The sequence below is a fragment of the Vidua chalybeata genome, chromosome 1 (genome assembly GCF_026979565.1).
Source record: "Vidua chalybeata isolate OUT-0048 chromosome 1, bVidCha1 merged haplotype, whole genome shotgun sequence".
NCBI lineage: Eukaryota > Metazoa > Chordata > Aves > Passeriformes > Viduidae > Vidua > Vidua chalybeata.
Window position 1 is genome coordinate 79,163,297 of NC_071530.1, and position 17,469 is coordinate 79,180,765.

The 17,469-nt window shown below is 40.1% G+C and overlaps 1 protein-coding gene across 1 annotated transcript in view; it reads left to right on the forward strand.

Moving 5' to 3' along the window:
• ANKH (ANKH inorganic pyrophosphate transport regulator) overlaps nucleotides 1-17,469 on the forward strand; it is a 97,052-nt gene that overhangs the window by 45,182 nt on the left and 34,401 nt on the right. Inside the window, exon 2 of the mRNA XM_053944616.1 lies at nucleotides 10,620-10,836. Coding sequence (XP_053800591.1) covers nucleotides 10,620-10,836 — 217 coding nt within the window. The remainder of the gene's footprint in view (nucleotides 1-10,619; nucleotides 10,837-17,469) is intronic.

The following is a 17,469-nucleotide window of genomic DNA, read 5'->3' on the forward strand; positions in this document are numbered from 1 at the left end:
ACTTAGGCTGAGGATAGAGATGGCTAGATTTTCTGAGGGAAAATTTTACTTTGGGGAAAGACTACGTCTTCTCCTTTCTGTCTTCCTCTACCCCACATCTTTACCATCTGCTTCCATTTATTTTCAACAGATACATTAGGTTAAATTCTAGAGGCAAAATTATTGATTTAGTGGGACTTTCACTTTCTGCAGATACTGAAGTATTGGAAAGTTCTGTAAGAACTGGAAATACTTTAAATTGTGTTTGCACTGGCTTTAGAGAAACGAAACCACAGCCACTATCCACAATTTGTTTTCAAGTCCACTGAGTAACTTTAATCTCATCCTAATAAAGCTGCTACAAAGAATAAGAATGGAACAGAAAAATAAAACAGATACAAATGAAAGCTTTTCCTTCTGTTGTTGTGGACTTTATTTATGATGGGTGTTTCCAGCAGAGGAAACACCAAGTTTGTGTTTAGGCTGGTGATCTGGGTGCCCTCTATTTGTCACTTCTAAGCAATTAAGACATGAGCTATTCTGGCAGCTCTACCCTTGCAGTCACAGGCACTCACACCTAACAAACTCAGCTTTGTGTAGCCGAAACTGTGCTTTGCCCAGCCGACAGCGTGCTGGAGGGAGCAGCTGCTTAATGACAGCCCTTAACCAGCCATGCTCCCTGCTCCCGACACAGCAGCTGAGGAAAATATCAGACCTCAAATATGTTCTGCTTGGCTGAGGATGGGCAAAGACCTGGAACATAAGTAGCAAGTCCCTGCTGGGCCACATGGGCAGATAAATGCATCAAGAGTAAACTAATGGACAGCAGATAATTGCATGGTGCACTGAGTACATGTAAAGGTGGGGCTGTACGACGTGTTTGGGGACAGCTGGTCAAGCCCCAACTTCCAAAGTCAGGCACAGAAGCCTTGTTTGATGGTTATGCGTATTTTTTGTAATCACGGTAGCTTTGACGTGTATTTTATGTTAGGGGGGTTTTGACATACTACAGTACTTAGGCTTCTTCCTAAGCTCAGTCATTGGACAAGTCAAGAATTGTATGCATTTACTCAGCAGGCTCCTTACCTCTCCTGTCTGCAGTGAGAGAGAGAACATTTACTCATGCTGAATGAACAAAACCTGCAGACTTGCTTTGGTTTGCTTTAGCCTTTCATCATGTGCAAGAAATGTTAATTAAATAGCAGAAACTCGGTTGCTTTACATATTCTGCCTAGCTCCACGGATAGCAGAGGAGTTGCCGTTTGTGAGGTACACTTACTTTGGTCTGCTGCTGGCTACTGATGAATTTGAACCACATTAGGGGAGGGAAAGAGCAAAGAGCAGATAACAAAAGATAGCTCCCCCTAATTCTCACACTTTCGGCTTCTGAGTAACAAATTTGTTTTTCTTTTTTACACGAAACCCCAAAATATGTGTTTGCATGACCATACTCCAGTGAAGCAGCCCACCTCTCCCAGCCGACTACCAGTTCTGGCAAAATCAGTCATTTGAAACAACAGCAGCTGTAGGCTAATCTCTAAAGCAGCCATGAATTGCTAGGATAGTACATGTGGTGATAATAAAAGGTTTTGCTGTAGTATTGATGGCCTGGAATTTGATTGTTGCCTTTCACATAGTTTGCTGGGTGTAATTAATACATCCCTTAAAATCCATGCAGACGGGGAATTGAGAGGATATGACAATTATTTGTCTTCCATGTAGGAGGACATGGGCTCTGAATCATTAATAAAGAGTGGAAAGTGTATAGAAATAAGAAAAATTAAACAATAAAAGTAAATTTTACTGATGTTGTCTCTAGGGTCCTTTCTGAAAGAGGCAAAATAGGAGAATCAATCACCTCACAGTTCCTGAGAGAAAGAATTCATAGTAGGGTACTGCAGCTTCAGTCTGTGGAAAGAGAAATACTTTGCCCTTTGCTTTGAGCAAACATAGGTAGTGTTCTTGTCTCCTGGTTCCTTAAGGACTTGAACCTGTGTGGTCTCAGCTGTGTGTTGATGCTTGACCTTCATTGCTCTAAGCTTGATGCCAGGACCACATAGCAGGGTTGAAATATAGGCAAGATTTCTGTGCAGTTAAAGTAGTTTAACAAATTTTACTGAACCTGTGCAACTCATATTTTGCAGGTGCTTGGCCAAGTTTTGGTCTGGTTTAAAGGCATTTTTGATAGCTTCTGCCAAATTTCAGAAATTTTCACCAAATACTTTGTGCATCAAGATTTTTTTTTTATAAGTTGAAAGATTTAAGGAAAATGTTTTTAAAAAATCTGCAAAGCCAGGGACAAACCTCACTAATTTTCCATAATCCTTCAGCTCACAAAAGTACTTTTGCAGATATGTTGAAGTGTTTGCTTGGATTATTTTTTTTCCTATTTGAGTATTTTTTAAGGGGAAAAAATGGATTTACACTTGTATTTGACTACATACAGGATCTTGTATTTGTGTGTGTCAGGTAACCTTACATGAAAAAAATATGACTTAAGAAAACTGCTTATGTGAAAACGTGAAAGCAGAGGCCTGGCTTCATATGCAGGGCATGAATGTAGAAATACAAAAGAAATAAGCACAACACCTAAGTTACTGAAAAATACTGAACAGGAGGGGTGAAAATTAGAAGAGAAGTGGAGCTAAATATATTCTCGCTAAAACATAGGTGATTTAATGTGTAGGACAAGATCTTTGGTGAAAGTGAGGAGAAGTGGTACTGAACGACGAAACAAAAGATCATTCAGGGAAAGAAAGGAACACGTGGGGAGTGGAGTTAGGCTGATGCTAGCAAACTTTAATGTGCAAGGGAGGCAGATGTGGACCTTCAGATGCCAGTTTTGGTGACATTTTAAAGTTCAGGATGAGAGTGGCCTCTCAGGTGGGTGTCTAGGGAAGGTGTGGGGTCTCCACAACATCTCCCAGATGTTCAGCCTGGGGCAGTGCTCTAAGCTGGCCCCTAGGGCCCCTTCCAACCTGAAGCCATCTGTACACTTTGGAGCCTAGTGAGATGTAGTCATGGAGAAAGTGGCACTCTCCATTTCAGGATGAGAGAGCCATGAGCAGTACTGTAGTACTTCAGCAGAGACCGAGTTAGTGCTAATAAAAAGGCAATATGCCAGAGTTGTGAGAGACTGACAGGTGTGGGACCTGTGTGGATTAGGTTTGCCATGTGCATACGAACAAGTCTTATAGCAATCCTTGCAGAGATTTAATTTATAAACATGAGAAAAAATTATTTTATGAAATGTGCAACTGATAGTAAATCAGCTTACTTTTTACTTCGGGGATATAATGTGTGGAAGAGAACAGAGCCTATTTCTGTGGGGAATTAAAAACAAAAGAAGGATCACTGCTGTAGATACTGTATTGCTTGTGATTAGGGCAAATATTCTTTGTGTGTAGATACAATATGCATTTGTATCCTCCCCAGGGTTTTATAGCATTTAAAAGTAATCAAAATGGAATTTGGTGAAGAAATGATACCTATTCCACTGGGCATTCTGAAGAGACAGGGAGCCAACCTTCTCCTAGTTTTCTATGTCTCAATTTGTGTCTCTATTTTATTTGTCTGTACTCCTAGACTTGGAAACAACTTTTGAGAAGAGAATGAGTCTTTGGCATGAAGAAGACCTGAAGACAAATAACTTCAGCCGAGACTTTGCCATGCTTATGCAACATAATCCCAAATGCTTCTCACCTTTGCGCATTAGCTCCAGGGAGACCTGAATGAAAAGCTTGCACACTGCTTTGGGAACAAAGCATTCCCTTGAATGTTTCCCCTTGAATACATTCTGGATAATTGATTAGCATCAGACAGAGGATACCAGGAAAGTCACAATGCAGAGGAATATCTCTGACGTTGCTTTTGTTCTGTTCCCCTAGAAGCACTGCTTGCCTAAAAAAGGCCAGGAAAAGTTAAAGCTTATGTTCTCACCTGAGGAGTCATGTTTCCCTGCAGACATCAGTGGAAATGGCAGTGGTTTAGGTCTCCTTCATGCTGGTGTCAGGCATCCCTGTTCTACACAAGGGTGTGTGTCCTGAAGGGCTTCCCACAGTCATGGCTCACAGTTCTCTTGGCTTCAGGATCAGTGCTCTCCACATCCCACAGGGAGGCAACCATCTGCAGCGGCTGATTCACCTCTCCAAGATTGCTCCCTGTCATAAGTATTCTGGAACTTTGTCAAATGTAATTTGAAATGAGCCACTTTTTGGCTTCACTGAGTCTGGTTTCTTTCCTGTGGTCCTGCACCACTATCATCTGTGGTTTCTTTATTATTCTCTGCCTCATTGTGCTGTAACCTGCTTTTCATGAACCTACACACTGGCAGTAGCTGCCCTAGGGCAGTGTGCCATAGCTGCTCCTCCAGCTCCCAGAGATGTCCTCCTCTGCCTTAATTTTTGCACTGGGAAGGATTTTCCATTTTCACTGATGTGACTGTTGCCACTGCTGCTCTAGTTATTCCTGTATCTCCTGGCTGTACCTGTTTAAAGCTACAGTTCCCTGATGCATCCCAGGTCAAGTGAGAGCTGCAAGTGCTCTAGAACTATGTTATTTTGGATTTAGGGTATTTATTTAAACTTCTCCCAGGACACAGAGCATGGACATTGGGCAGCAAATGGCTAATGTCAGCAAGTAAAATAGATCCTGATCATGGTCACAGGCATTTTTGTTAGAGTAAGAACCTTGCAAAGATATTCATTCTTGCTTTTCTTTGTTGCTCAGGAAGGTGAATGGGGAAAGAGTTGCAACCAATGGCATGCTAGTTTCCATTGCAACTGATGGCATTCTAGTTTTCATGGCTTGATTTTTGTTTCACACAGTATATGAGCTTTCTTGTTCTAGGCCATATTCTAATTGCTGAAGCAGGCAGAGTAAATCGGATTGATGGGTTTTTGTACACTAACTTTTTTAAAAGATAAAATGTGACACTTGCCCTGCATTGTGAATTAAAAAGCAGCAATCAACAGAAGAATTTCAGCTCTAATTTTCAGGTCAGTCCTAATGCTCTTCCAAGGTCATCCTCTCCAGAGACAGGCCACATACCACAGGGATGTTGAGGCATTCCTGTCTCAGGACAGGCATTTTGTCTTCCCTCAGGTGGTGTTCAGAGCTCTGGTCTCTTGCTGAGGAATGGGATCGTTTCTCTGGGTTGAACCAATGTCAGCACTTAGAGCACTGTGGACGGGGGTGACTGGCTGTTCTCCCACAGCCAGCTTTAGTAGGGAGAGCAACGGGAAAGTGAAGTATTTTAATAGTGGGCTAATAGGAATTGACCTCGGCTGGCATTTCAGACATCTGACACATGAGCTACAACAGATGCTACCCAAAATTACAGATACTGAATTAGGGTAAAAGCACTGCAGAACAAAACAAAACAAACATCAACTCCCCCCAGAAAGACCCAAAAGAATAAACACTCCTCGGTCATTTTCAAGATTTTCAAGATACAAGGTCTGACTCTACCCTTGCAGGGCTCTCTTCATACAGTATGTTTGGGCAATCTTCTTGAGCCCGAATAAATGTGTATGTCTTATTTTTCCCCAGTTTTCTCTTATTTCTATACCAGTGTCTGTGGAAGTCTTACGCAGACCTGTGTCGGAGGTAAAAAACTGCCTGCTTATCTCAAATTGTCTATGGGGGCTCCTGTGTTTATGAGAAGCCCATCCAGAAGCAGAGATGCAGCTGCAATAGTGCTCAGGTAACACCTACACAGTGATCCAATTATGCCATGATTTCAGAGCATCAGGTCTGTCAGGTGTCCATCCTTCTGGCAGCACAGCTCCTGCAGTGGTGACAGAGGGAAAGCAGAACAGCCAGAGCCAGCTGGTCCATTTGATGTAGAAGATTTCAATGTGACAGGATTTAGTAAATGAAAACTCAGCCATGAGTCATCAGGAGAGAGATTATTTGACACAGGAGATAGACTGTCCCCTATACCAGCTTGCTCTTTAACTGGATACTTTGGTTCTCCTCCATTTTCTTAGGGAATACCATGTAGGAAGAAAGATTTGTGCAGGGAAGGGTAACATATTACAAATGTTCACTGAACCAAACATATATTTGGCCAAGATACTGCCAAATTGAGCAGGTTTTTGATGTCACCTGTAAGTAGATAACTAGCCTGAACAGACTTGAAAACATCTCAGGCAGAATCCCAATTTCAAACAAGCCGTAGGAACATGCCAGCTTCCAGTATGTCACAGTCTGCTTTTCTGGGATAAGCAAAATTGAGCATTGACAAAAATTACATTTCTTGGATTTTACGTCCTCCTGTTTAAAACACATGCACTCGGGTCAAGTATTGACTGCACAATCAGCATTTAACTTCAAAAGAAGTAGAAAATGTTGCATAGTTAGATACAGACTAGTGAAATGTAGGTAGTGTGTAGGTTGTAAAAGCAGAAGAAAACTCATGCTATAGATGTTGCTTTCCTGGTGGATTTAAAAAAAAAATTATACTTTTAAACCAATACAAAGTAAAATATCCAGTAGTCTCTGGGAAGAGAGGATCATGTGAGTAATGGTCAAATTCTATTGAGCCAGCTTAAGAGACAGCCTTTGGATTTTTGGCAATAGAAGTGTGTAGCCCGAGATTGGAATCAACCGTTTTCTGCCAGCATTAGTGAATAGTGCTAAAAGTTCATGCAAAATAGGACAAGTTTGACCTTTGACATTTTTCTCACAACTGTTGCTTTTCAACTCACTGCCTTGGCATGGAAATGTTTTTTGGATTCATCCATTATGCATGTCCTAGAAATTTGATAAAGGTCTTATAGGTTCCTTCTAAGAGGCTAAAGCCAGCTGCAGTACCCAATTGCAAAGATGTGGTTAATAGCTCCCAGTGTTGTTAAGTGTATTTGATATTCCTCTGACTTGAATCTTTTGGATGAGAATTTAAAAATGCTGGTCCTCTGTGATTTTAGTGAACATTAAAGACAGTACACAATTATTCATTAAAAAAAGGTTTAGCGGTCCTCTAGCAAAGATTTAATCTTTCTAGTGGTAACAAATGTGTTACAGAAGACAATGCATAGAAGTAACTGTGTATCTTGGTGCCTGCCTTTTTGAGAAGCATTTTAGGACCATGACTTACTTCACCTAACCTGTCCATGTGTCTCCCAGACTGTGCTCTGCTTAGAAGTGTTCTGTGGGGTTTTTTTCTGTTATTTCTAGAAGAAGGGTCAGCAATATCGATGGCTTTGTTTTAATCATATTTGATGAATTGCACTTTACTATGGCATTTTCATCTGCTACTGTATTAGATTCATGGTTCATTAAGAACTCAGGTGAAGGTGATGTCATCAACATCTGTCTGCCAACATCTGGATTGCCTAGTTATCCCATCAAATAGGGTATGAATAAGCCAGTTCAAAGTAGGATGACACCTGAAATGTGTATGATCAAGCTAACATGCTGTGTTAAATATTGTCATTAGTATTATTGCTACCTAGTTCTGTGTGACTTCACTGACAAGCTACACAAATCTTTGTAGAGGTATGCTTTCTTGCGATACAGATACTACTGATGAGATTTCCTTATTGATTTCTGTTCACACAAAAAAGGTTCAAAATAGAGTCATATTAAAAAATTGAGGCCTTGCCCTGGTTTATATTGCCTTCCTTTATGACAGATTTAATTGAAAGTCTAATAGGAAATTAGACTGGAAGATTACCTTCTGCATGGTTGGAGTGCCATGAAAGATCAAGTGTCTTTGTCTTTCATACTGCACACCAAAGCAGCTTTATCAGTTATCTGGGATTTCTTGTGAATTTTAGAATATCAAAGATGACATCAACAGCTTCAGCAGCAAAAATATTTGGAAATACATAGGGTAGAAAAGCTATGCAAGTTTTCATAGGGAGTTTGAAAACTGAGGATGAAGAGTTTTATATTGACATCTTAAAGTGAAAAAGGAAGAGGTTACAGAAGCTAAACCATCCCTAAACACAGCCCTGTTGACTGTTCATTTCCTAAGGATCTTTCCAAAGAAGCATTTAGAAGGATTGCTTTTTCAGGGCTAGCCTCTAGAGTATTTCATCATGTCAGCCACACGTTCCACAGGAGTAAAATTAACAGTAACATATCTCTTACAGAAGTCCCTTTTGGATTTTGCCAGTTTACCTTACCTGGCACACAGGGTGTCTCCAGGGAAGATTACTCAGAAGCTATCTACTTGGCTGTCACTTGTTCATTCAAAAGAGATCAGTAAAACCAGAGAGTGAGAGAAAGAGGAGTGCTCAAGTCTTTCTGTCTGTCCTAGTTAGATGGAAAAACTTAGTTACCCTGGGGCCAGATTCATATGGAGCTGTTTTCACTGGCATGAGGTCTGTGCTAGGCAAAGATTTTTCTCTGCAGAGGGATCATAGTGCCATGCCTTTTGACAAAAAGCTATTTCTTAAAGCCATGTTTATCCCATGACCTTGTCAGAAGTGTGCTAGGCAAAGATTTCTTTCTGCAGAGGGATCATAGTGCCATGCCTTTTGACAAAAAGTTATTTCTTAAAGCCATGTTTATCCCATGACCTTGTCAGAAAAAAATCTCCACAGACTCTGGTATTCTGTAGTTGTACAAAGCAGGAAGGAAGCACTTGTGCTTGTGAAACTGCTGACAATAATTCAGCTGTTTACATGTGATGAGAAGTTTTTAAACTAGCCTGCCTGACATTGGTTAGCTGTTTCTCTTTAAATTGAAGCTGCCAGAAATATTTCTTTCTTGACAGAAGAAAAAAGAAGGGAAGAGCCGTGATCAAGGAATCTTTTATTTGGCTTAATTTAAGGCTGTTACTGGCAACAGCAATTAGGAGATTAGGCATTTTTTAGGAAGTTTAAATTAGAAGGTTGTAACTCTGTATACACCTTGAAATTGATTGTTTCACCTGATTACTTCAACTGATTACATCACAAAAGACAACTACACTTGACTATTCATTTCAGAGGCCACAGTCTTTCACAAATTGTTTGAATACACTTGTGCACACACTAGTGCTTTTGGTATCAGCAGATTTAATATAATTTGAACTGATATCAATGCAATAGAGGGAATTAACTATATCCCAGGAAAAGTTACACATTGCAGCTGCAGTTATTCCATATCTAACACATGGTGTTTTCAGGAAGGAACAAACTGGAGCAAAACAGATGAAAACATTTGGAACTTCAGGCATTCAGGTCAGAGCACATTAAAAGAGAGATTTGGCAGTCATCAAAGGTGGAGAAGTTGGTGTTTTCTACAGCTTTTTGCTCTGTTGACAATGCAGTTTTAGTTTCAAAAATTAAGAATTTCTTATAAAAAGAGTGGAAAAGAACAGTAGGAAAAGGCTCATTTCTACTTCAGGGATGCAAGTTCTTTTCAAGTCTGTAGGAGTTGCTTGCTTGTATGATCTTTGGAAGGGCAAATAAAGTCAAATAACTGCAATAAAAAGCTTATGCTTACATTTGAAATGGAAGGACTTCATCACAATTACCTGATGATACTCTAGCTGGTTTGTTCAGTCAGATAAAGGGGTATTTGAGCTGTGTAAGTGTCAGTGAGGTTTGGGTGGTGGCTTGGCGAGATGTTCCTGGTTGGCCTCGCTGCCGCGGCCCTGTCAACACACATCAGCTGTAACCCATAGGAACTAAACACTTGTTAAAACAAATCATATTTCATCCTTCATGCTTTTTGAATCTAATATTGTTTTAACAGTTTGCTGGGTGTACCAGATGATTGATGCTGTCACACTGCAGATAAAAGTTATCATTCTGTCATTTTTATTCAATACTTTAGAAGCATTTTGGTTTAAGCTGGAACCTGAAGGAATGTTACACATTTTTTTACAGCTCACCTTAAAATTATAAAAATAATCCACCTAATTCTCAGTGATTAATTGGCAGATATTTCCTAAACACAGACCTAGAATAAATTAGTAAGTTAGTTGTTCCTGAATATGTCTTGAAAGATATGTGCTGTAGTTCTTTTTAAATTTCCTACAAGGGGATATAAATTAATATGGTATCAAATATAAACACACAAATTTGTATATACACAAATATGTATATGTCAACCACATGAAAGGAGATCAGTTATGTTTAATTACGTGCATATGTGGCCTCATTAAACAATGAAAGTCATAGACTAATATCAGGTATTTGCAACAAGTACATGGTTGCAAAAAGCTTGTGAAACACTTGTTACACTGAAAAATTTTTATAGCCCCTCAACTTTGAGTGTATGTCAGGGCTTTTGCCTGTAAAGATGAGTTGCAAGGATTATGCTCTGATGAAATCATGGCTGAAACCTCAGAGCAATATTTCAGTGGTTTTTGTATTATCCATGACTATTAGCAGGTCATAAAATTACTCTGAAAAGGAAAGAGACTGACTTCTGGTATGGCAGAAGTTCCATTATATACTTCAAAAGTGAATACTTACCTTATCTTCGAGTCTACTTGAGTTGAATATAGTCTATATTGAATTATTTTCCCTGTGCCACAAGTCACAAGTTACTGCTGCTGAATCCAGAGAAATAAAGTCCAGCTTGGGGTGAAAACAATGACAGCTAAACTTGCTTGTTCCTTCAGAAACCAGATGCAGGAGATTGTGTTTGGTACCCCTTCCACATGCGCTACATCATTTGCTCTTTCTGTGTTTCAACAGGCATTGAACAGGGGCATTGCTGCTGTCAAGGAAGATGCTGTGGAAATGTTGGCCAGCTATGGGCTGGCATACTCCCTGATGAAGTTCTTCACGGGTCCGATGAGTGACTTCAAAAATGTAGGTCTGGTGTTTGTGAACAGCAAGAGAGACAGGACCAAAGCAGTTCTGTGCATGGTTGTGGCTGGCGCTGTAGCTGCTGTATTTCATACTTTAATAGGTAAGGTCACTTCATGTCTAGTTAATATGACTTTTCATTTGTTTCCCTCACCCATTCTTCAAACTGCTTAAGCTGTAGGCTTAAGATTTCATTTGTAAGTACAACAGGAGATGCAGAAGAGATGAGCTCTCTCGGGCTGGTATCTTGCCCATCCATGCAATTTTTATTGCTTTTTAAACAGGCTATTAAGGAGCAGATTCCAAGCACAGTCTCTCCTGCTTTTTGTTTCCAGTTTTGTCTGGAAACAAAACACACTACTGATCTCTTTCAGTCAGGTGTGTGAGCAAAACTGTGACAAGGTTGACAGGTTGCCTGAAGCTGGTAGCTCAGTGTTACTGTTAGGTAGTAATGATCAGCTGGCAGTATCTGCTGGGTTGGTTTGGCAGGACTTCAAGGTGTGCTTGGTAGGGCTGTTTGTCAATTCTTGGTTGCATTGTTGGTGTACTCCTTCTGTACCTATTCCTTTGCTACTTCTCTCACAGTACAAAACTCTCAGCAGGCAGGAGCCAGCATCCTCATTGAACTATCATGTAGTACTCTCTAGTGCTGCCAGGCATCATCCAGTTCTGTTGAATAATTAATCTGTGAGGAAGAGGTTAGTAAGAGCAATTTATACCAAACTGAGACCAACTCCCTGAGTGTACTCTGAAACAAAGAAAATACACAAGCAGACACAAAGTGAACATTTAAAAAGGCAGCCACTGGATTTGCCAGTTTTTGAGAGCCTACAAAAATGGGATATCACTCAAGCATCAGCCACAGCAATAAAAGCCATTTAACTTGGAAGACTTTTAACTTCATCCTCTCCAAGAACTCTGCGAGATTCTCTGCACCTTCTGGCTCATTCTACGATGCTGAAACCTGTGGACATAGTAACAAGGAACGGGAGATTCTGGAGGAAGAAGCAGAGAGTGCACTGCATTGAGCAGGTAAAATCCTAAAAAGCTGAGAGTTGTAAGGGGTGGGAAGGAGGAGGTAATTGTGACAGCCTATGGAGGCATGTGTTGGTTGACATTGGATTGTTGGCATTGGATTGGATCAGCACCAGTAGGGGGTCATTCCATCACAGAAAAATGGGAAATGCAAGTGTAATGACAATATCCTGGATTGCTGTGAAATCTCAGAGTGGCCTTGAAGGGAGGCAGCATTCATTATCAGGCTGTTAGTATCTCAAGAGCAACATGTGCTGCAGTTCATCATATGGAATGGAATGGAATGGAATGGAATAGAATAGAATAGAATAGAATAGAATAGAATAGAATAGAATAGAATAGAATAGAATAGGACTATTCCAGTTCCTGCCTGAGTAGGTACAAGATCCATCTGGTAAATAGAAATGCCCGCAGCTCTTACCCTCATACTGGCTGCCAGCTATATTCACCAGCTTTATGTGCCTCCCAAGCATTACAGTTTGTTTTGACCATCATATCCCTTATTCCACCATTGGTATGCAAGCCCTGTGCTATTTAGCTTTGCTCCATGATACAGTCATAAAAAATGCTTACAGTTATGGCTCACTAGCCAGGGCAACTGTGTGCCAGGGATTAGATACTGCTAATTTTATAAGCTGAATCCATGGATTCAAGTTGATATAATTCACGGATTTCGATTGGTCACTTCTTAAACATGTTTACATTTGAAACTATTTTATTGAGTCAGTGTTATAAATTTTGGCCCATTTGTACATTTGGCTCAGATTTCTTTGCTTTGAATGTTTCTTCAACCCCCAGAGCTGCTCTTCTAGTTGCTCACTTGCTTTTCTGCCAGTGCTGGTCAAAGTTTTTGTCTTTGCCAGCTGGATAAAAAGTTATTTTCTAGTCATACAGTATTTTATTTTAAGCTAGAATAGATTTTAAGAAAGTTTTAAGTGCAACTATCAGTTTTCCAGGTGAAAGACATAACTGGATTTTCCATGTGGGACATCTTATTGAAAGGAGGTGTTTGGAACAACGATTGGAAAACTTGTCAGCTAAGTTTCTTGCCTTTGCCTGGAAGTAGAGCTCTGCTGAGTTTGGAACCTCTGAAATGCACTCTGCAGACACTGGGAAAAAAAAGGAGGCTGTGCTTACCATGCTTTAAAGTCCTGAATTAAAAGGCTGAACACAATCTTTCAGCTTTTTATGGTGACAGACTGCAAAATATTTTTTGGTATTTTAACTTGTCTATGCCTGAAAATATGCAAAGGCCACAGCAGAGACTGGCAGAGCGCCTGAGGGAATGGATTTAGTCAGATTCTAGCACCAATTGCTTGGGCGATGTTGCCAAATTTTATGTTCCAAGTTTCCTTTGAACCTGTTTCAAGTCCTGATTATTTTGCTCTGACCCACAGATACACAGCCTGCCTAGCAGGAAGAAGAGAAAGAGTCCAGTGACAGGCGGCCTCCTAGGACCTGCAAGCGCTCCCCAGCAGCTGCAAGCTTATCCCAGGCTATCTACAAGAGACACAAATACAGGTCACTGGTGCTTGCTGGATGAAAAAGAGAAACAAATAACACTTAGGGGACTGAATTTTTTTTCACATGCCATAAATATAGGGGTAAGGAAGATGGCATGTCTATCTGCCATGGACTGTCAAAGCCCAGGAAGAAACAGAAAACAAAAAGCCCAATGAAATAAGGAGTACCAAAAGGAAGACAACAAGTGGTGGTAGAAACACAGTGACCACAATGAATCACCAATTTCCAGCTGTGATAGAGACTATTTGCAGTCTTCACACACAGCTCCTCACAAACAGTGGCCTCTACTCTTGGAAAATATCAAACCAGACTGTTTCACCCACCTGACTCATGCTTCATTGCTTCCGCACCAGCTTCCCACTGCTGCTTCCCCACTGGGGCTCACAAAATTGTCTGTGCCAGTGACTGGCTGAGCTGAACCACTTGAACTCACAGCTGCAAGCTCTGGGTCCCTCAGTCATCACCCAGCCACATCCTTATGAAGGTCTGCAAAGTCCTTACCAGCAGCTCCTGTCACTCCCCTGTACAGGTAGCAGTAACAACTGAGAACCAAGTTGGCCGAAGGGATTCAAAGCCATGTTCTCATCCTACTTCCAGCGCTGCTGTAAACCTTGTCAGTACAGTATTCCTGGATTGGCTGTTTCAGGTGTGATCTGGAATATTCTGCCTTCCTTCCCCTGGGCTATTTTGAGGGCAGCTACTGCCACCAGTTAGTCTCCTAGTGGGAAGGTCACTATGGAGCCAGGGTCTAAAGTGTCCTGTTATTTCAGAGATTGGCTTTTTGGTAGCTGTAAGAGAAGGGATTCAACATGCTAAGCCTGTCTCTGCATATTTTTGACATCTTACTAAATTGCCAGCTTGACAGAGGAGAAAAGTCATTTATATAACATTATGCTAACATAATGCATTTCTTAGTGTTGCTGGTAAGCCCTCTGTACTAAGTGAATTTTTTAACATCAGTGTCATGAAGAATATGCACATTTTCTTTGGCAGTAAAGCAGCATTGTTCGACTTTTTACTAGTTTACTGAGAAATAGTATACTGAGAAAGTTTATTTCCTTTTGAATAATTCTCAGTAGTTCCAGAAATGACAGGGCAGCAGTTACTTCGAGGAAATATCCTCTTTGTTTTTTACTATTTCTGATTAAAAATGACATGATGGATCATTGTCATCAGCAGGAGAAAAAGGTTGGAACTTTAGTAACCAGTAAACTTAAGTGTAGGTTAACTTTTGCAATAATCTATAGCAGACTGGATGGCCAAAACATGTGAGTGATCTGGTTTGTGCCCATTTATTGCTGTCAGGCTGCTGAGCACGGGCCATAGATGGCACAGGGGAAAACTTCAGCAGTTCCTAGCAATTCCACTGATACTTTGGAGCTTCCCGCATGCATGATCACTGCATGTACATTAAAAATCTCCAAAGGAATTGAAGCATAGGTGTAATCCCACCAGTTCCAGTGTAACACTACTGGAATTTTCCAGAGACTAGGAATTACAGAGTGGGTTGTGGCAAGCTGAGGTATTTTTTTTAGTCAATCTTGTTCTGACAAGATCACTGTAGTGGGGTATACTAAACATTTTGCCCTGGAAAAAAGGGACAGAATCAGAATCTAATCTGGCTTGCTGCTTTCCCCATCCCCCTCCTCTCTAAATAAAAATAAAATGTAATTAATTAAAACTTTGTCCTACTTCAACATGGTCATTGCTAAAGCAGTAACATACTTCCCTGCCTGCCCCAACCCTTCTCCCACAACAGAGGCAGTTTCTTTTCAACAAGGTACTCAGGACAAAGGAAGAAAGCCTATGACCAAAGCACTTTTGGATAGTAGTGATTATGTCTCAGTTAAAACAGGATAATTTTGAGACTTACAAAATGTTGGCTTATATGAAGATATTTCAGATACTAAAAATCATTCATAGATTTGGGAAAATCAACTAATGCAATTTTGGAGCTAGACACGAACACAGAAAAATATGATTGCAGTAATCAGTCTTCACTGAGATGCTCTTAAGCTGTTTTGGTTTTCTTGAATTCATGTATTGCTATAATAAGCAAAGAAGAAAAATCTCAACACCTTAAAATTCATCTGAGCTTTCACACGGGGAAGACAGAGGCTTTCTCTTCTGTTTTAAATTCAAGCTAACCAAAGACATAAAAAGATCTATATACCCTGTGGCATCTCCAAATGAAGATTTGCTATTGTATTTTTACATTGGTATTTTCCTATCTGCTCAAATCACGTAGTTGAACAAATTAGCTCAGTGCATTAAGCATGGTGCTAATAACACCAAAGTTGTGGGTTTGGTCTCTCTACATGCCATTCACTTAAGAGTTGGACTTTTTGGTCCTTGTGTGTCTGTTTCAACTCAGAATATTCTGTGATAGAGAAACTGATGAGCATCAGTTTTGTCCATGTGAACCATCTTTCTGACAAGCAGCAGAATAGATTTGTTACTTCTCAAGTCTCCAAGTTCATTTTTAAAACTGACAGCAAAGTATCTAAATGAAATGTGTCTAGAAAGAACACACTTTAACCCAAAATCATGTTTTGGATTTTATTCTTCCAGTAAAGCTATTTTTGACACATGTAGCTCCATGTCTGGAAGTAAATGGTGCCACTTCCTCTTAGTGTTTTTTCTTTGTGATTTAAGTATGACATGCTCAGTAGCAGTCAGCTCCAAAATAACTACAGTACAGGTATTTGTCTGAGATTGCTGGCATTATTAAGAGTGTGTTGTTTTAAGGATGTCTGAAGTTTGCATGGTAGTAATTGGCTTGCTAGAGAAATTGGTGTAGGTACCAGGAGATCCAATTAGGTGTTCAGTGTCATTCCTTGACCTTCTAGGTCTTAAAACTCAACTGGGCAAAAAAACAAAAGCAAGAATTTCTGCTTAGCTTCTGTAGCAAATCTGATCCTTAGACATAGCAAAACAAATTAGGTATTAGAGAAGAGCAAACAGGCAGCTTGTCTTGGACTTGGACTTCTCTGTTTTAGTTGAAATTATGCAAGAAGTGGGAAGCGCCATCTGCTTTAGATTCATGTAATACTCTCTGGCTATGTTGTCTGTGTTATTAATTTTGTACCATTCTTCATAATAAGTTTGTAAGGTTGGCCAAGGTTAAGTTCTAATTGCATCAGCAATTGCTTGATTCACAGCTCAGTGACACATGCCTGTATGTTTGTCAGTGAATCTCAGTTTGCTAAATCCTTCTTTGTGAGGACAGAAACATTCATGGACATCAGCAAAAGTGATTGTGTGCTTTCACTGACATATGAAATGGTTGACTATTTTCAAAATAATGTTATAAGTTTAACCATTACAAATTTTAAACCAAAATCACATTAAAAAGTGCAGTTAAACTTTTTTTGATAGGGAGAGAAAAAAAAATCAAGCTTACAGAGCTCAGTGCTGATATCCCTAGAAATCTTAAAAATGTGGTGCTATGAGTTGTAGTGGTATAAGTACCTTGAGAGTGCCCTGCCAATAACTATTACTCTTTTCTTAACAGTGAGAGTAGTTCAGCCTCTGACCCTCTGATTCTGTGAAATTTTCTGTAATAGTAAACTTTAGGTTAAAAAAAAAAACAACACAATGGCCTTTAGAGACAAGAAAGTTACATATTACTCACGTTCTAAACACTTCAAAAGTCTCATTTAAAACAGATGAAGGACAGGGAGAGCAGGGAAAGGTGACTTCTGCAGTGTGCTGTGCTTCTAGCACTGCACTGCTGGAGGTGGCCCCTCCACAGAAGCAGGTTCCTCAGCACGTGGGCTACGATTCTCAGTCCTTATGTGGAGGATAAGGTGGTGTGTTTCCTCATTGGTTTTTAAGTTTTTGTGCAGAAGTGTAAAGCACACTCAATGGAACCTAAGAGAAAGTTCAATCAATCTGACTTTCCCACATGGCTTGCCTCACAAACCTTCCAGATTTCTTCTCTTCATTGAAATAAGTTGATTCAGGAGCATTCATGTATTGCCCTGCCATAAAAGCAGCTTTCCACAAGGACTTACCACACAAAAAAAAAACCCTTAGTGGCAGAAAGTTTTCAAAACACCAAGTGAAGATTGGCGCATGGCTATTTATGCAAAAATATAAAGAGGCTGTGCTTGATATTTGATTGAACTGCAAGAGGCACCAGAACATTTAAGGGACTAAACTGCCCTCTTAGAAC